This window comes from Crinia signifera, chromosome 3 (assembly GCF_055691185.1).
Source record: "Crinia signifera chromosome 3, ASM5569118v1, whole genome shotgun sequence".
In the NCBI taxonomy this organism is placed as follows: Eukaryota; Metazoa; Chordata; class Amphibia; order Anura; family Myobatrachidae; genus Crinia; species Crinia signifera.
This window is the reverse complement of record NC_139219.1, coordinates 220,315,394-220,335,994: the sequence shown is the minus strand read 5'-3', so window position 1 is coordinate 220,335,994 and position 20,601 is coordinate 220,315,394. Positions and strand designations below refer to the sequence as shown.

General features: G+C 43.7%; 1 protein-coding gene across 1 annotated transcript in view; it reads left to right on the top strand.

The window, feature by feature from the left end:
• Positions 1 to 20,601, top strand: part of LOC146064230 (solute carrier family 12 member 9-like) — a 224,258-nt gene that overhangs the window by 115,908 nt on the left and 87,749 nt on the right. Inside the window, exon 8 of the mRNA XM_083177477.1 lies at positions 18,971 to 19,053. Within this exon, the coding sequence (XP_083033603.1) occupies positions 18,971 to 19,053 (83 nt within the window). The remainder of the gene's footprint in view (positions 1 to 18,970; positions 19,054 to 20,601) is intronic.

Here is a 20,601-nt window from a genome sequence, read left to right as displayed (position 1 = left end):
GCTTTCTTGCAGTGGGACGAATGTATCCAAGTCTCTCTCTCTGCGACTTTAATTGATGTAGTGCTGGTCAACAAAACTTGGTACGGTCCTTCCAAACGGTCTATCAAACAACCTGAGCGTAAGAAATTTCGGATCATAACAAAGTCTCCTGGTTTAAGATTATGACAATTCTCGGTAGGCATATCAGGGTTCAGAAAATTCAGCTGCTTTTGTTGCTCCCTTAGCTGTTTGTTTAGCTTTAGGATATACTGTACAGTTAGCTCATTATTACATTTTAGATCATCCTGTGGGTCTATCATGATGTGTGGCTGCCGACCAAACAGTATCTCGAAGGGGGACAGGTTGAGCGGAGTCCTGGGAGTGGTCCTAATGCTATACAACACAATAGGCAGTGCCTCTGGCCATAACAACCCTGTTTCAGCCATAACTTTACCCAATTTGTTCTTAATAGTACCATTCATTCTCTCAACTTTGGCGCTCGCCTGGGGACGATATGGAGTATGAAGTTTACTATTAATCCCCAGGAGTTTACACATGATTTGGAAGACCTCTCCTGTGAAATGAGTGCCTCTGTCACTCTCAATGACCTTTGGGATACCATATCTACAGACAAACTCCTGACATATTTTCTTTGCTGTAAAGGTAGCAGTGTTGGAGGCAGCGGGGAAAGCCTCCACCCAGCTGGAAAACATGTCAACACAAACCAATACATATTTCAAATTTCTACAGGGTGGTAACTGTATGAAGTCGATTTGTATTACCTGGAAAGGGCCTTCTGTAGGAGGGATGTGGGATGGCTCTGTTGGGATGGCTTTTCCAACGTTCTTCCTCAAACAGGTGAGGCATGACATTGCCACTCTACCTGCTTGAGAAGCGAACCCTGGTGCACACCAGTAGGCCTTTACCAGCTTGCACATACCTTCCTTCCCAAGATGTGTCAGCCCATGGGCCGCCTCGGCTAGACTAGGAAGGTATGCTCTGGGGGCCACTGGTTTCCCGTGTCCATCTCTCCAAAGTCCGGTGGACTCTTGGCCACATCCCTTCGACTTCCATACTGCTCTTTCCTGTGGGGAACACAAATTCTGCATGTCTATCAGTTTGGATGTGGATACCATGTTCAGTGTACAAAGGTTGGTGGGATGGGTAAAAATATTTACAGGGCATGCGGCCCTTTTCGCTGCCTCATCAGCGCGGCTGTTACCAAGTGACACCGGGTCTTTCTCTGATGTGTGAGCTTTGCACTTGATAACAGCCACTCTGTCTGGAAGCTGGATAGCTCCCAGAAGTCTCCTAATGTACGTCGCATGCGCCACTGGTGTGCCAGCCGCCGTCATGAAATTTCGGAGGCGCCATAGGGCTCCAAAATCATGGACTACTCCGAAAGCATATCTGGAGTCGGTATATATGTTCACTGATTTCCCTTTAGCCAGTTCACATGCTCTGGTCAGTGCCACCAGTTCCGCTACTTGCGCTGAGTGAGGTGGTCCTAAGGGTTCAGCTTCCACAATACCTTCTCCATCTACTACCGCGTAGCCTGTGCAAAGCTCTCCCGTCTCCGTCTGTCTATGACAGCTACCATCTGTGAATAAGGTTATGTCTACCTCACTTAATGGGCTGTCGCTTATGTCAGGACGTGCTGTGAAGGTCTGATTCAGGTAGGTCATGCAATCATGTTTGTCCTCACTCTCACTAAACTCTGCTTTACCATATTCAGCAACATTTCCATCACCCTCCACCCTTTGTGCCTTGGAGGGCACATGAGGAAGAAATGTGGCTGGGTTTAATGTGTTGCATCTTTTGATGGTAATATTTACTGGGGCCATCAGCGCCAGTTCCCACTTAGTGAACCGTGCTGAGGACACATGACGTGTTTGGGCAGAATTTAGGAGAGCAGAGACAGCATGGGGAGCATGAACAGTTAAATCGTGTCCCAGCACTACGTCCTCACTCTTACTTACTAGTTGTGCTATTGCAGCCACACTTCGTAAGCAAGTTGGGAGTGAGCGTGCTACTGTGTCCAGCTGGCCACTGTAGTACGCTATTGGTCGGTTGGCATCACCATGTTTTTGTACAAGCACTCCTGCCGCACACCCACCTGATTCAGTTCCGTACAGTTCAAAGGGTTTCCCATAATCTGGCATTCCTAGTGCTGGGGCCTTGGTTAGGCTCACCTTTAGTTCCTCGAAAGCCAGCTCAGATTCCTCAGTATGAGAGACCCGATCAGGCTTAGTTGAGGAAACCATCTCTTGCAGTGGTAATGCCAGAATAGAGAATCCTGGGATCCAATTGCGACAGTATCCACACATGCCTAGGAACGTACGGATCTGATGTTGGGTCTGTGGCAGTACCATGTTCTGAATCGCTTGGATTCTGTCGTCGGTGAGGTGTCTCAGCCCTTGGGTAAGGCAGTGGCCCAGATATTTAACCCTGGTCTGGCATAATTGCAGCTTATCCTTTGATACTTTATGTCCTGTCTCTGAGAGATGCATCAGTAGCTGTCTAGTGTCATCCACTGATGACTCCAGTGATTCAGAACACAACAATAAGTCATCCACATATTGTATCAGTATCGAACCCCTCATGGGTTGAAAGGATTGCAAACAATCATGCAAGGCCTGGGAGAAGATGCTGGGGCTGTCTATGAACCCCTGGGGGAGTCGTGTCCAGGTATACTGTACTCCTCTGTAAGTAAAAGCGAACAGATACTGGCTGTCAGGATGCAAAGGGACGGAGAAGAACGCTGAACACAAATCAATGACTGTGAAATGAGTACAGTGGGGTGGGATTTGCATGAGGATGACAGCTGGGTTTGGCACTACGGGGAATTGGCTCTCAACTACCTTGTTTACCCCTCTCAAATCCTGCACTAGTCTGTAGCCCCTCCCCCCGCTCTTTTTCACAGGAAAAATGGGACTATTGGCCGTGCTGGAAGTTCTAACTAGGATTTCCTGCTGGAGCAATCGTTGGATCACTGGAAATATTCCTAGCTCAACTTCAGGTTTTAAAGGGTATTGCGGTATTTTTGGGGCTATCCTGCCTTCTTTTAAGCGGATTTCTACTGGAGCTACATTTGCCATCAGCCCAGCATCCTGTCCATCTTTAGTCCAAAGGGAACTCGGTATTTGTGCTGTAATTTCAGCTACCCTAGATGGATTTGATTCTACAACAGTGGAACACAACATTAGCCTCTGAGGACTATCTAGCATATCTTGCACTTCTTGTGTAAGATTTCTAGGAGTGTCCAGAAATACCCCATCAGGGGTGCAATAGATGACACATCCCATTTTGCATAGTAAATCTCTACCCAGGAGGTTAGTCGGGGCCGCTGCAGCCAACAGAAAAGAGTGTTTGGTATGCAGAGGCCCGATTGTAACCTCCGCTGGTTTCGTCAGTGGGTAATGTTGTATTTTTCCTGTTACCCCAATTGCCGCTACTGATTGGTTAGTGAAACCCAAGTGAAGAGGAGTGTTGAGAACAGATCTGGCCGCCCCTGTATCAACCAAAAAGGTTTGTCTTACTCCAGCTATATCAACCTTCACCTGAGGTTCCTCTCCAAGGTGTTGTGTTAGTCTAACTGGCTGTAGGATACAGGTATGACCTGTTTCCTATGGTCTGACCTGGGTTGCCCTTAGCACAGTGTCAGCCATCAGATGGGGAGGAGGCATGTTGCGTGACCTGTCTGTCTCCTCCCATTGTCTAGGGGCTGGGTATCTCCGTGTCTCACCTTTGTGAGATTCCCATTCTCGCTTATGTGTCTGATAACTCCTGTGGTTTCCGAACCTACACTGAGCTGCAATGTGTCCCTCCTTATTGCAGTTGTAACAGATAATTGGCTTTCTACCTGTTTCCCTGGTGTTTCGTTGTTGGTATGCAGCTTTGTTTGGGGCATTAGTAAGGGCTTGGATGCTAACCATCATCAGTTTGTCAGTTTGCAGTTCCCTGTGCTTCTTAATGTTGCGGTCGTGGTCCACAGCAGATTCCCGTAGGGCATCCACTGTCATTCCACGCCAATTTGGGAAAGAGGTTTGGACTCTGGCTCTCAGGTTTTCCCTAAGCCCTTCCACCAGCACAGAGACAATCATCTCCCTCAGGTGGGGGTCGTCCTTAGGCTCGGAGACACCAGTGTACTTTGATACCTCCAGTAAGGCTTTTGTAAAATAATCAGCAGCAGTTTCGCCATCTTTCTGTTTGATGGTGAAAATCTTGCTATATTCTACTGCCGCAGGAAAATATACTCCCAACTGTAAGTTAATCAGGCGTATATTCTCCTGGTTGATCTCATCATTTATCTCCTTGTCCACTTTCAATCCACTATCCTGAATGAATTTCGGGATGTCAATGTGAGTGGGGAGACAGGCCCTCAACATGATTCTCCAATCCTTGTTGGTGGGCTCATCAGAGTTTCCTAGATCCCTTACAAATTTCCGGCACACTGCCAGATCTTTCCTAGGATCAGGGAAATCTGTAATGATGGACCGCAGCTCTAACCGTGTCCATGGGTTTAGCATGGTCATCTTTCTGGTAGGTATCACACCCTCTCTGTCTGCCTTACCATAGGGAACCTCCAGTGTGCGTACAGGGTATGTTTGTACCACATTCGCATTACTGGGACCTGCTTGGGAGTCATTTGTGTCTGTGCTGTGTGGTGCATCATTACCTGAGTCCAATACTATGCTGTTGGCATCAGCCGTCTCCTCCTCCTGTGCTGGGGCCTCAACAGCGGGTTGAGCTTTTCCCTCAATCATATTAATTGCATGAGAGACGGCCAGTGCCAACAGCTGCTCGTTTTCCTCTCGGGTTTCCTTGTAAGGGGATAAAACAGGGTACAAGTTAGTAACAGGTACATTATTACTTAGGTCTTTCTTATGAGACATTAACCCCTTCGGCACATATGGGGGTGGGGGAGCTGATTCTAGTGTGGCAGCGGTTGCATTTGCATTTTTATTGTGGCTGATTGCATCAGGTATTGCCAGACCTCTGGCTCCCCATTGTTCCTGTCCTTCCTTCTGCCACAATTTAAGAATATTTATATGCTTCACTCTCTCCTTACGACTGGAGAGTAGGCATATTTCATCTTTTACTGCCGATAAGATTTCTGGATCGAAGCTACCAACACTGGGAAATTCTAACTTGCTGCCTTGTGTCATTTTTCTCCATTTATTTTGGTAAACAACTGCAAGTTCACCGTGCTTCCTGCACATAATAAAAGCAGCCGATCCTCTTGGCCGGCTTGCTTCCTCCCTATCTTGCACGTTATCACAGCGTGACCCGTTATTACCCATAGTTACAGGAATAAACGTTCACAGCTTAATAGATATCGGTGGGTTATTACTTATCTGAGAGCTCCCCAAACACTCACTTCTACAGCTTCCTAGAACATCCCACAGTCAAGCAGGTGCGAAGGATACGAGGTATTATACTCAATCACCAAGCTCTCAACTAGCAGCGAACTTCTAGCCAACTTGTTTGATGCGGCACAATTTTTCCAGGGTATAACAAACTTGTTTTCCTATACCCCCAAAAATCGGATTTCTAAAGTAGCTAATCGGAAACAAGTGCGTTCCGATATATCTTCTTGTACCCTCCTAGCGGAATCAATTCCACTGAAGGGGCAGTTCCTATGTGTACGTCGGCACGTACACCCTGTCCTAACTGGACCTGTCCTACACTGGACTACACTGCGCTTGGGTCGTGTCCGTCTCACACCCGTCCGCCTCAGTTATTTTTCACACTGGGCGCTAGTTACACCTTGGTCTTATGCTTATTTTTGAAATATTTCTGTACAGAAAATTTTTCCCAGGCCGGTAGCTTTTCACTAGATTCTTATGCAGGTATAAATCCCTTATAATAAGCTATAGGAATCTATTAAAATAATGTTTGAGTTGCTTGCTTATGAAAAAAATGAACAAAAAGAAAAAAACTTATTTTCTTTTATTAATCACCGCTTCATTCGCAGTATATTACTATACTGTTTAAATAAAGCTAGTGGTTAATTACTGTTCACCTCTTAATTCCTATGTGTGCTGCGTGTGCAGTACCAATGAACAGCCACGTGTGTACGTGCGTTGTTCACAGGCCGCCGATGAATCGGCCACCCACGTGTTCTATGGTGTATTTTCAAGGTTGCGCTCGGGTTTCGCTATACGCGGTAATTGCGCCTAAATGTGGAATAAATCCCTTAACTCTGTCCGAGAGTTACGTATCAAGATGCGAAATAAATCCCGCACTTAATCCGTAAACCACGTACAAAGATGCGAAACTTTCCCGATGTGGGCACGTGCGCGCGCACCTTGCGTAATACACAATAGACGCTTTACGTTATTGCAAAAGGCCCAGGACTTGTCGCCACGTGGCGGAGTCCCTGTTTTTGCGGTAGCTAACAATAAACAATTATAGTTTTGCACAGAGGGGATCCTCTATGTACTATAATAAACACAGATTCCACGTGTGCGAACCTTATCGCACGTGGTACATATACTATAATAAACAAGCAGCCCAAGACACTATACCCCGTTAAACTACTTGTGGCAGGCAGAAGTACAGTTTACTAAACACTTAGGTATGATATGCTTTAAAACACGTGGCCTTCACTTATTGTACTCCGGGTTCAGCGCTAGCACTTCCCGAACCCCGCACCGCCGTGGACTCGGCCTATCCAGCAATGGAAACAAATAAATACTTAAATACTTCCACCCTTTTGCTGGTATAGGTCGATCCGCACGCCTGGTACTGAGTTCTGGATTGTGGAGCGGACGGACGAGCCCTCAATTGTTAATGGTGATTAAACTATGACCAGAGATACAATATGTGAAAAGCGCAGGTTACGTAATGTGTCCGCAACTGGCTTACCCTTTATACCTAACTACGTGCGAACAAAACGTAGCGCAGCGTAGCGTACCTATTAATTGTATGTTATACAGTTAAGAACCAATACCTTGATAAGAGATCTCTTCGCAGGACTTTGTCTCTAATTCTGCGAATATACTTTAAAGGACAGAGTCCGCAATGTACCTTATCGCTATTATGCGAATAACCAGACACGACCACTGAATAGAAGTAAGGAGGTTAGAACTCCATAAAAAGGTTGTATTAAAGTCCCTAATGGACAAAAGGGGGTTACAGAAATAAGAAATAAACAGGTATAACAAGTGATACAATATACTAACAATGAATGCTAACAAACTCTGCTAAGGGGAAAGAATACAATAATACAAGACACAATCAGCCAACGATACTACAAAGATAAATACCGTGAAATGCAACCGTTACCCGTCTCACTCTAGTATGCGAAGCGCAGTCCGGTCAGAGCTCACTATCGTTCAGGAATGAGCGATAGTCCGGTAAGAAGGTCCAGGGAAGGAAATTGTGCCGAAGTGACCGAGCCTGCTCCGGGTCGCCTATCTTATAGGGTCAGAAGGGGGAGGTCAAAGGCCATTCTCATTGGTCTGAGATCATATGTCCGGTCCACTGTGATTGGAGGTTAGACGCTGTACCTGGTCTGACCAGGTGCAGGGGAGTGAACTTTAAGAGTCCTTTGTTTGGTGGTTTCGGCGTCAGCAAGGATAAGAACCGGTTTTATTCGCAATGACCGGAATACTTCGCATAATGAGCTGAACGGAACGGTACTAAACACGATATAGACAGGTGTGTGCAGGGCTAACTAAGCTATGTGTGGCGTTCTAAACCTTTTAACTATATTTCATTTCGTGTAAGTGTGTTATTATGAATTTATGTGTGATAGTATGTCTACTCTTCTGGTCCACATTGTCACACATACTCGGGTATTTGCGCAACTCTGCGAACCAAAATGGCGGCCATACTATCATAAAATGGCGTGTGTGCACCTAGACTTCAACAGTACCCAGTGAAGAGCCCAATAACGTCAGTGCATAGCAGTCAACCTCCGGTACCTTGCCATCCCTCATCCCGATCCAGTGTTGTTGTTTTTTTTGTTGTTTCCTGATGACTTAGAAGCCATTCCACTGAAAGTGATGTTGGGGCCAAATCTAATAGGGTGAATCAGAAAGTGAGAGATTTTGGGAGAGTTTTCCCATTTTTTTTTAAAGCAGCAATCAACTACATGGCAAAATCAACCTATTTTTGCAGTATAAATGATTGGTGCTTTAAAAAAAAAAATTGGGAAAACTCAAATCTCTCATATTCTGATTATCGCACCTTATTACATATGGCCCCTGGTGTGAGAACACATGGGGGTGACATATAGCAATTTCGGGGTGCCAAAATGAGATTATATCTCATCCCCCCAACCTAAAAATTTTCTGGCACCCTGGTATGGGGTCATTTACTAAAATGGGCGTTTTATTGAAGATGGTATGTTGCCCATATCAACCAATCAGATTCTATTATCATCTAAAAATGCTTAAAAAAGTAAGAAGCACAATCTGATTGGTTGCTATGGGCAACATTCCATCTTCAGTAGTACAGGTTGAACACCGATTATCCGGCACCATCGGTTCCAGCACTGTGCCGGATTACTGAAATTGCCGGATTATCAGTCATACTATTTTAAAGCACCATAACCCCGCAGCACGATCCCCGCAGTCCAGCTCTCACCTCCACCACACCACCCGCAGCTTGTCTTCGGCTCACAGGGCATTCCACCTCCCGCATCGCTTATCGGTTCCCCAGCACGACCCCCCACCCGAAACTTGATCCCCTCCTGCATCCCAATACCCTCCCACTCCCTCTCTAAACCCTCCCACTGCCCTCGCAACAACTTCTAAGCCCTCCCACAGTACCCACTATATCTAAAAAGCAAACAATACTTACTTCCGGCAGGCACCTGATGTGTCCGGATTAAAGAATTTTCCGGATCAACGGTTGCCGGAAAATCGGGGTTGTACCTGTATTCCAAATATAGTAAATGTACCCCTACTTGTACTGTGCAGTCTCTACCACACACTACTGTGTAGTGCTATTGCTTCCACTGTAGAGCTACTACATGTATATCTGCTATAACATGCACTACAGAACCCCTGCCAAAGATACTACTGCATCCTCTGCAGAAGTACAATATACATTACATGAAAAGCCTCACAACACAGATCTTTTTTGGTGAAAAGTATATGCATATGTGCCAAACTATAACAGTCTGCATGACATATACAGAATACCAGTTATGACACATCCAGAGTACATGAAAGTGGAATGAAAAACCTCCAAGTGTGATATACACAGTACTTGGAAACACTTGCAAACTGTTGTACTATGTAGGATCATAACATTGTATAAACTGAGAGCTGAATTTGTCACTGTGCTCTGATTTATTTAGCACATATGTTATTTTCAGACTTTTTTTCTTTCCTGACATTTTCTAATTAAAGTTGTCTCGCTATCGGTACTTCCATTTGAATTAATTTCTCCCATCCTCTCCAAGTGCAGCTCACTCATCCTGCTGGACGTCTTTGTCAAGTCCTCTCTTTCCTTGGCAGAGTTTCCCAGCTATCACTGAAGCGATAGGAATATCAATGCTTTTGTTGTCTGGATTCCATGCAGCAGTGTCCATCTTCTGGCCTTCTCTCTGACGGCCTTTTTGCTGAAATCCTGTCTTGACTGTCTGTGATAATGGGAAAAAGAGAAGGGGTGCATTAGTGATAAGGCTCCCATACTTTACATAGTTTTTTAAACAGTGGTGAAAATATATCACAGCACTGCAATGCAATGTTGCTATGAAATATCCTTCTTTGGGTTTCATGGGCTATGGAGAGTGGTAAAGTTTCAGCCCATCAGCTCCCATCTGCCATGTTACAGGTGGTGTTTGAAAAATGGTAGTTTGATCTGGAGTTGATCTGCTGGAACTTAAGAAAGATTTAGCAACGAATGTTAAGCCCATAGGCCAGTGGTTCCCAAACTTTGTGCCTAGGCACCCTGGGGTGCCTCAGGACACTTGCAGGGGTGCCTTGGGTTGGTGGACCAAGATCAATTCATATTATTTATGGTCCATGTACCAGGCAAAACTAATGCTGGTGGCTGCCAATCATAATATATGTGCACAAACAGAAGCAAATCCTTTCCCTCACCACATAACTGTGACATATAAACACAATGCACTTCATTTAATATTTTTTTTCTGAATTTCTCGATAAGAAGCATTTGGCCTAGGGGTGCCTTGAAAATATTTTGATGCTCAGGGTGCTGTGATTCAAAAAAGTTTGGGAATCACTGCCATCGGCAAAGGCAGGGGGGGGGGGGGGGGTTCTGGTTGCCTGGAAACCCCCCTCCTCTTGGCAAGTGTCTTAAATGTTGTGTATTTATTTATTTATTATTATGATGATTTGTTAATCCTTTTCCTGACCACTTATTTTATTTAAATGTATAAAACAGCCTATACTATAGACCAGGCATGTCCAAACTATGGCCCTCCAGCTGTTGTAAAACTACACATTCCAGCATGCCTTGCTATAGTTTTAGAAGTCCCTATGAGCAAAACTGTGGCAATGCATGATGGGACTTGCAGTTTCACAACAGCTGGAGGGCCATAGTTTGGACATGCCTGCTATAGACCATCTGCTACTGTTAAATATTAATACTGATTTTTTCATATATATATATATATATATATATATATATATATATATGTCAGTGGCAGTTTTTACCTATGGGCTACAGGGCTGCAGCCCCCCCCCCCCCCCCCCCCCCCCCCCAGGTAAAATCCTCCACTGTAGTGAAGCCAGATGCAGTCTGTGAGACTGCACTGGCTTCACTGTGACTGGCAGTGACTTCCAATTGGAAGTCTGACCTGCCAGTCACAAAGGCAGTCCCATTGTTACCTCTCTCCGGGACACCTTTGTGCGGGCTGCCATGCTAAAACGGCAGATGCGCATGCGCAGTACCTATATAGGTACTGCGCACGCGCTGGTCCCGGTGCCTGTAACTTACATTGTGCAGGCGCCGGCACCAAGACTGTTGCCCAAGCAGCCCATAGAAGTTGGCTGCATGCGCCAGTCCCAGCGCCTGTCACTCATCGCAGCAAAGGCGATGGGACCTGGTCAGAAGTAGAAGGCGGCAGCGGCGGCGACAGGGTGGGGGCCTGAATCGCGGCACCCCCGCTGCGGCCAGAGGCAGCCCTCCTCCCCCAATAGGTATGAACCGCCGCTGTATATAGTGTAAAAAAAGAAAAATTTTCAGGGCTGTTACCACTCCCCCAGACTCCCGTATGTAGGCCCATATTTAGATCTGATTGCAGTACAAATTTTTCTCAAAATGGGCAAAACCATGTGCACAGCAGGTGGGGCAGATATAAAATGATTAGAGAGAGTTACATTTGGGTGGGGTGTGTTAAAACTGAAATCTAATATGCAATGTAAAAATAATGCAGCCAGTATTTGCCCTGCACAGAAACAAAATAACTCACACAAACCTAACTTTCTCTATACATGTTACATCTGCCCCACCTGCAGTGCACATGGTTTTGCCAAATTTGTACTGCAATCAGATCTGAATAAGGGCCATAGTCCAATGCGCTGCAGATTGGGAGATTTGGGATTACATTTGAAAACCCCCTCTAAAAATCCTGCATTTGCCTCTGAAGCCCCATACAGACTAATTGATATTGTGAACACTATCACTCACAAAGGGCCTTCTGAGCGATATTGTCTAGTGTGTGTATACGGAATATCATGAACTACTGTATGCGCGCTCCCGTGCATCGTTAATGCCCCCTCCCTCGTCCTGAATTTTCAGAGGTCCTCGTTAATGATGGCCATGCTGCATCATGGCCGTTGCTCCCCCTGCCATCTCTCCCTTTACCGCTGGCTTCGGTAAGTTTGTATATACTGGCCGATGCCGCCACCCTCCCGGGTCCCCGCCACCGCCAATATCGGCGAGTGTGTCTTTAAATGGTGCTTCACGGATTGATCTCCTCTCATGTTCAATAAATGTCAGGAGCTGATTGATTGGAGCACCATTTACCATTTGTAATGAGTGATAACAAGAATATCACTCATTGTTAATACAGTATGCCCCTTTATCTTTCTCCACTCTCCAAGACTTAGTACATATGCCCTTGAGTAATAACACTTCTAACTCTGTGACACATAATGAGTAATACCACTTCTGACTGTGAAACATACTGAGTAATAACACTTCTAACACTGTGAAGCACCCTGACACACTAAGTAATAACACTTCTAACTCTGTGACACACAATGAATAATAACACTTCTGACTCTGTGAAGCACCCTGAGTAATAACACTCCTGACTCTGTGAAGCACACCGATACCCCTTTTAGACCACAAAATGCAGGGTCGCACCGGGACTTTGAAACGGTTCAGTCCCGGTGCAACCATGCATTTTTTTTGTACAAATTACTTCAGTGAACCGGCAATATTGCTGGTTCGCTGACGTCATCCAGGGGCGAGGTGGAGCCTCATTGGGGGTGGGGAGGAGGCAGTGTTTAGAGCTGGCACTACTCCAAGCACTGCCTCCTCCATTGGTGTGAACAGGAAACAGGTCGCTCGACCGATTAACCCGTACACACCGCAAAGCAACACAGCATCGAACTGTTAAGATCCCTTCTTTTATACTGGTTTGTATTGCCGTGTTACTACCGGTTTGCAGGACCCGGAAACCCTTTTCACATCGCACCATTTACTGGGTCAAACGGGCAAGAAACCCACATGATCCCGGTAATTAGGTGCGATGTGAAAGGGGTATGAGTAATAACAATTCTGACTCTTAAGGTCTTTCTTTTACCAGCCATTGACATCAAGCAGATCTCACCATGGCTTGCTTGGCTACTTGTTCAGATGATGTATTGCATGGTTTAATTTGTATTGCAATTCAGTATACATTTTTACAGAAAGTTGTCCCATCACACCACTTTATTCTATCTGAACAGCTAGAAACAAATCCTTTACACAAACATTACACTACGGTCGTGTATATTTTATTAAAAAAAGAAAGCCGTAATGTTCATCTCAGCATTACAACTGGGATGCTATTTTACATGATGAGGATGCTACTTATTAATGGACATTCCAGTAAAATAAGTGCTTAAAATACATATGTATTAAGCAGCAGCCCATTTGGAGTCCTAGGAGAACAGCATCAGAGGGAAGACAGACGTGCCGATTGCAAATTCCTGCATTGGCAATGGAGGATTCCTGTTTGATCGGGTCATTAACTCTGCTGATTTTGTTTCTTTATTTCTGGGGAAATATGACTTGAAAAGTATAATACAATGGTTTTGCACATTATACTGTCATTTAGGTTAAAAAGCACGGATATAAAAACCAGACAAGCAGAACATTGAATCAGGTCTATGATTGGTTGCAGAAGGCGGCATTGGGTAATTTATAGGGGAAGATAATAAACTCTCTTTTAAAAAAAAACACCTGGTTTCTTTAGGATCTTCTGAACAGCATACCCCCGTTAGTTGTATTTTGTTGTGTAACAACACACCACACTTTTAGCTTTCAAAAAGTTTGTAAATACAGTACAACTAGATAAGAATACTTTATTGTTATTAACAATACATCACAACAATGCACCGTCAACAAAACTTAAACACAAAAACCTACACAAAGGAAAAACATTTAGGGCAATTCCCATATCACTTAACAGCATTTAGCATACGAACAGCAGTGGGAAAGAAACTATTTGTCATACGCTTTGTACGTGCCGAAATACTGCGATATCGTTTTTGTGATGGCAAAACTTCAAAAGCCTTGTATTCTGGATGGCTAGGATCTGCTAAAATACAGTTTGCCTTCTTTAGCAATCTATTTTTATATAAATCATGGGCGCATGGTAAAGACACCCCTATAATTCTGCCTGCAGTTTTAATCACACAATCTAACGCGGTCCTCTCAGCCACGGTGCAGCTCCCGAACCAAACTATGATTCCATAAGTTAAGACACTCTCCACAATGCCTCTATAGAATCTAGTTAGTGTGTTAATGTCGGAGCATACAGCTTTAAGTTTTCTCAAAAACTATAAGCAGTGAGCAGGGAAGTGACCATTCAATACCATACAAATAAAAAGCAAATGCAACTTCTACATGCATCTGCGATCTGAGTTCTGCCTCCAAAGATGCTGCATCAGTTCACCCATAGGTCCCAGACCTTGGTGCACCTGCGTAAGCAGAAACTTATTCAGGCTGGCTGACAGACCTAGTCAGACCGGTCCAGGAACCTATATCTGATGACACAGACCCTGGGTTCGGCATCCCTACAAAATGTGGACATACCCCCATTATGTTGAAAGGACCCCAAACGACTCATTATGCACATGCGCAGATCTGCGAACATCAGATATATACGTAAATCACTGGGTTTGTTTACAAATCCAAATCAGAACCAGTGCCCAGTGATAATTCTTCACAATGTGTTCAGTTTTATACTTTGATTTTTTTTGTGTTGCCCATCGATGTGTATACTGTTTTATCTAATTAATCATTGGGAGCCATTTACAAACCTGAAAAATATGGGAATGTAGATAGATTTATTGATTTTTGCACAAATCCAGCATTTTACCTGCTATATGTAGGCAGAAATACATTCCACGACACTTGGTACTTCTGTTCGTCTTAGTTATTTCAGTTTTCAATAAGAATTCATGTTACTAAAAGTAACTCAATAACTATAAAAAGTTAATTCCTGCTAACACTTCTAGAGACAACCCCGTTCCTAAAATGCCTGTTGAAGCCTCCTGTATGTCTTAAAACAATCTAATATCCCCTCAATCTTATCACTATTTATGTGTTGCATTTGTACATGTTAATGCTTTAATTACATTGATTTCCTGCATGAAGAAGACTTATTGAAAGTACTGGCCATCGCCCAAGCAACACTTAGTAAAAGATGTTTTCTTATACATACAAAAAGGCTCTACAGATACAATTAGGACTTGGAGACGAGCCTCCCAAACTGTGCTTTCTCCGTCCTGTTAATCAACCAAGAATCTTGTCCTGTAAAACAATGATAATTTTAGAATTTTGACTCAGAATCATATTTTGTTACAGCTAGTCTGCACTGAGCATTCTTCCAATTGTCCCAGATCTTCACACCGGAAGCAGCCATGGCATAGCGGGCTTTTTTCCAGTGATTTCCGTAGCTGCAGCAGTGTGGCGCTGTAGGCTCTAAGCACTACAGCAGTGGTTCCCAAACTTTTTGAATCATGGCACCCTTAGGTATCAGAATATTTTTCACGGGACCCCTAGGCCAAAAGTTGGTTACTAATTTCACGACAAAATATTAAGTAAGTTGTGATTTAAATGTTTTCCTTAGGTCCAGTTATGTGGTGTGAAACATGATTCACTTCTGTTTACCCACATTTTCTTAATTGGAAGCCACAAGCACTGATTTTGCCGATTTCTTTGTCCATAAATAACTTGAATTGGTTCTGGACCACAACCTGAGGCACCCCTGCAAGTGCTCCGAGGCACCCCAGGGAGCCTAGGCGCACAGTTTGGGAACCACTGCACTACAGCATTCAAACCCTACTGTGCATGCACCGATCTGTGGAAAGATGGCACGGCAGCCATTTTTGCAGTGATTCTAGCAGCCATTATAAATATTGCCCACGACTCTAGACGACATGAAAATGATGCAGTGTTGTTCATAATTTCCATTGAACTCCTGGACAAATTATGTAGTGCAGTGGTGGCCGGACTTTTGTGACCCGGGATCTACTTTTTAGTTCAAGTAATTAGCGGATATTTACCGTTGTCAATGGGACTGATATTTGCTCAGTTGAGCAATATTGTTTTGCTATTCCACATGCATGAAAGTGCCGTAAAACCCTTACTGTGCACACGAGGACAGCATCGTTTTGCAGATATGAATACATAAGTCTTATCAAATGCACATACATAGCATTCACCTCTGAATCAGGCTCACAGGCACGCTGGGGGAAATTTAATAGTTGTAAGAGTTGTATTAAAGACGCCATGCCAGATAGTACACTGTACTATGCCTTCTGTCACTGTGGAAGAGAAATTGGCATTGTTATTGGACCTATTAGTCAGTCAGCAGCTGATAACCAGGACACCAGCATGGAACCGTGTACTCGGGGTGACGTATTAATGCAGAAGGAGGAGGCTGTACGGGTGCCGGATGGCTCCCCGACAGTCGGGAATCCGACAGTCATTCCTCCGACGTCGGAATCCCGACTGCTCCCTCGTGGGGGTCCACAACCCCCATAGAGGGAGAATAAAATAGGTGGCAAGCGCAGCTCGCCACCATGCCCGCAGCGTGGAAAATAAATAGTGATAAATAAATATTTAGCACTATTTATTTTCCACTAATATATTATACTTTCTAGCAATTCACTTTTTAACCTCTAGCTTCGGCTTCTTTCTTATTAATACACCTTTAGCTTAGTTTTTCACTTGTGTGCTGCCCTGGGGTGACTGGCCTATGCCAACCTTTTTAGGGTTCTGTGCCCCAGATTCAAACTTAGTATCAGGGACCGACCAGAAATGAGGTCACTGTGAAGCTGGTTGGTGGGCAAATATTTCTTGGCCAATTGATATACCAAGAACCTCTATTATTGTTTAATAATATGAAATGTGCATCTGCACCATGTATTTTTCTTTGCAGAACTACAAGTCCCAGCATGATGGCACCTCATGTATATAGGGTGTGCATTCTAAGAACCCCCCCCCCCCCCCTATCCTATCACTACTTACCTGCGCCATCCATATATGCTTTTTACTTTATTTGCATGTACGGTTACACAGAGTAATTAGAAGATTAAAACTGAAAGGAGACTGGCAGGAGATTATGGTGTGGCTGAGAGACGTTTTATATTGTGGCGAGTGCCTATAGATGATGGTAGACACTCTGGATTGAGCGGTGTTGGACATGCTCAATAGGTGGTGCTAGGCCCACCACTTTGACGGGACACTCCCTAATAAAATCTGCTACGTACACCTATGAATGTATCAGATTTCTATCTGCCTCCGGTAACCAAATGGACCAATGAAGTGTTGTCCATAAGTGCCAATATGATTCTAACTATCGTTTATAGAGTGCACTGCCTATGACAATGTTAGCTATGATCTGATTGGTTGCTATGGGCAGCAGGGCCACTTTCCTCTTTAGAAGGTTTTATACATCTCTTAGTGGGCGACCTCCAGAATTTAGCTCAACATCAGGCTGACGGCTCTTTCTTTGGTAAAGTTGGCTTTTTATAACCATACCCCAAATATCTACAATTGTGACAATAAAAAAAGAAAAGCTAGAAAGCTTTTAATGCTTCCATTGCTGTCCCCTCTGGTGTATCAGCGTATGAAATATTTCCCACTTTATGCACTTAATGCACGAGTGTATTCCTCAGTCTCATCCATTTAACCATTTACATAGCATTGCTTATACCAGTAAGCGTCTAGGATGAGAAATGAATATAGTGCAGTTTATCCTTTCTGCATCTACCAATTGCTGATTTATCACCACAAAGCCTTGTAAATTACCCATCAAACACACTGTGCATCATTACAATTAGGAAGATTGTTATTTTGCTCTATTCCATCGCCGGGCCTAACTAGTAATTTCTGCTTTTAATAGCTTTTCCGTCCTATTATCATGCGTTCTTGTTTCTCTACTTAGACAATAACAGCTTTGTACATACTAATCACAGCTGATATTGTAAAACATTATGCGACATATTTAGCTATACTCCTGCAGAATCCTCCTGTTTATCAGTCATGCAATCTTAGTATTTTAATACCCGACAGCTCTAAAGACATAAAGGTCTTGCCTTCAATAAAATGGGTTTACATTACAAATGTATCAGAGATGGAACAGTAAATCTAATATATTTATTGTATTTTAAAGAACAAAAACAGAAACCAGCAATATATCATTATACAGGTTTAAATGATTAATTCACTTAAGGTCCATACACACTGGGCGATTTTGCACAGAGTGTATGGCAGGCATGTCCAAACTGTGGCCCTCCAGCTGTTGTGAAACTACACATCCCAGCATGCCTTGCCATAGTTTTAGCATTCCCTAATAGCAAAATTGTGGAAAGGCATGATGAGACTTGTAGTTTCACAATAGCTGGGGGGCCATAGTTTACACATTCCTGGTGTATAGACAACGATGACAGGGAAAATGTGCATACACACTGAGCGATTTTCGCCATTCTGAGCGATTTTCCTGGGGATGGATGACTTATGGACGAAAGCCGTCCACTCTAATACCAACAGATGAACGGCAGCCACCGGCATTGATGCGAGAAATCGCATCGGCACTCATCGCCAGGCCGTACGCACTGGCTGGCTTTTGAGCTCAAAGCAGCTCAAACAACAAAATTGAGCTGCTTTCAGCTCAAAATTGCCCAGTGTGTATGGGCTTTTAGATGTCTTTTCATTCAAGTACTTTATGTAGAGAGCAGGAATTTTCTTTTTACTCATGATGGAAATGGGAGTGTTTAAACATTTATAGACACATGATGACAAATACACTTGTATACACTACTAGGTGACCCTTAAAAGTCATCTTTATTGCTAGATAGGACATATAAGCTATTTGCACTAGAAGCAAGCATTTTAGGCCTCCTGGAAGTGTCCAAATACACTTATCCTCATATCATGCTAAATACCTCCATTTAGCGCACCATGGACTTTACTACTTAGTTACACCAATACATTAATTCTAAGTTCCAAGAAATATATATGTGAACAACAGATGTGTTCAGCTACATTGTTGCTGAGTATAGCAGTGTTCTGCAGTAGGACCATGAGGCATACAAGACACACAGTGCACACAATTCAAAGGAAAATTGAGATAAAAGAAGTACAATGAACAAATAAGTAGCAAACCTGAGGAAAAAGTACACAATCCAGTGTAAACAGGCAAGAAATTGGTCAAATATGAATGGCCCTTGCCACGCATTATTAACAGGCTTAGCCATGGTTATGACACCTGATTACAACAAATTGTCTAGAATTTAAAAATGAATACAAAATCATAATAATGTGTTTTGCATGTTCCTTACAGGAAAAATGCTAGTACCAGCAAAAAAGACATCACGAGGAGGCAACCCCTGGGTGTCCGTCATCATGTCATGGTTCCTGGTTCAGGTAAAAAACTGCATCCAATGTAGAATTGCCCATATTGTAACCAAAAAAAAAAGGATTTTACTTGTAAAAATGACATATTACTGTATTTCATATGACTGTATTTCATGCTTATAAAGAATGCGGATGGTTATACAAGGACTTATCTCCACTTTGTTCCACATTTCTTATTACCGTACTCCTCACATAGATCTCCAATTCTATATATAATATTTCAATTTATTACTTGGGGGAGCCAGCGCCTGCGCGGTCTGCAGCTAGCGCACAGTGAGCACTGAAAGGGCACCCCACCAATCACCAGGTACAGTTCTGCGCTAGCAGCCGTGGCACTTCTCCCCACAGTGGCAGCTGTCACAGACGCTGGCTCTGCAGCACTTTGCTGGGCTGCAGTGGCGGCTGAGTCTGACTGTGAATCTGCCTCTGGCACACATGCTGCAGAATCAGACAGGGTCCAAGCCACAGCTGCTAGCACAGGACTTTACCTCCCTCGTTTGCCTGCCCCATTGCCTGTCGGTGCTATCGCTAGCCTGCTACCTGCCACCTGCTGCCTCCCGCTTGAGGTTAGAAAAGATGAGGCAGCAAATTTTGATGGTATTTTTTATGATCTTAAAGTATTTTTTATTTGAGTATGATACATTGGTGCAGGTTTCATTTTCTTTTTTTGTCTCACTAAAAATAGCATTGGTGGGGGCGCCACAAACATTTTTTGTAGGGAGGAGCAGAATTTATAGCTATGCCACTGAGTTTCTGACAAAACAGATCCGACTTTAAAACAAGTGGGATCTATTTTGACAGAAACGGCTGCAGATTGTCTAATTCATGGCCGTTTTTTCATCAATCCGCTGCGTTTGACGTTTTGCAGACTTTCCTACACTCGACAGTTGGTACATTGAATACCTACTGTCGAGTTCCTGTCCGAAGGAATGAAAAATGAGCCAGATTCTGAGTGAATACCCCCCTTATTTGTATACAACTTGTTTAGCACACGTGCAACAAATAAATATTTTTTAAATTATTTCTAAACTTACAAATCAAAAATATACTTTTCTCTCTCAGAATAGCTCATGTACTAAACATTACATCCCTTCCCGCAACTGTTATACTATATGACGCATTAGGGTTGGTCTGTGATCTTCAGGGCGTTAAAGACGCATGCCATTAGATATGGGTGAATATGACCACATACTACAAAAAAACACAAAGCAGACAAAACACTGGAACTTTAGTGATTTGTTTAATTTTCTGAGTTCAAACGTTGCTGTGAGAGCTTTAAATTATCTGTTAAAATGCCAGTATCGCTCACATAGTTTCAGGTTGGCATTTTGAGGAGGTTTAGGGTTATGCTGCAAGAGGGGGAGGTTTTTAGATCGACCAGGCGTAGGCAACCTGTGGCTCTCCAGCGGTTGTGAAACTACAAGTCCCAGTATGCTATACTACAGTTTTAGCACTCCCTAATAGCAAAACTGTGGCAAGACATGCTGGAACTTGTAGTGTCACAACAACACAGTGTTGCAAGGACTGTTCCCCAGAGGAAGGCTTCTATTCGTCACT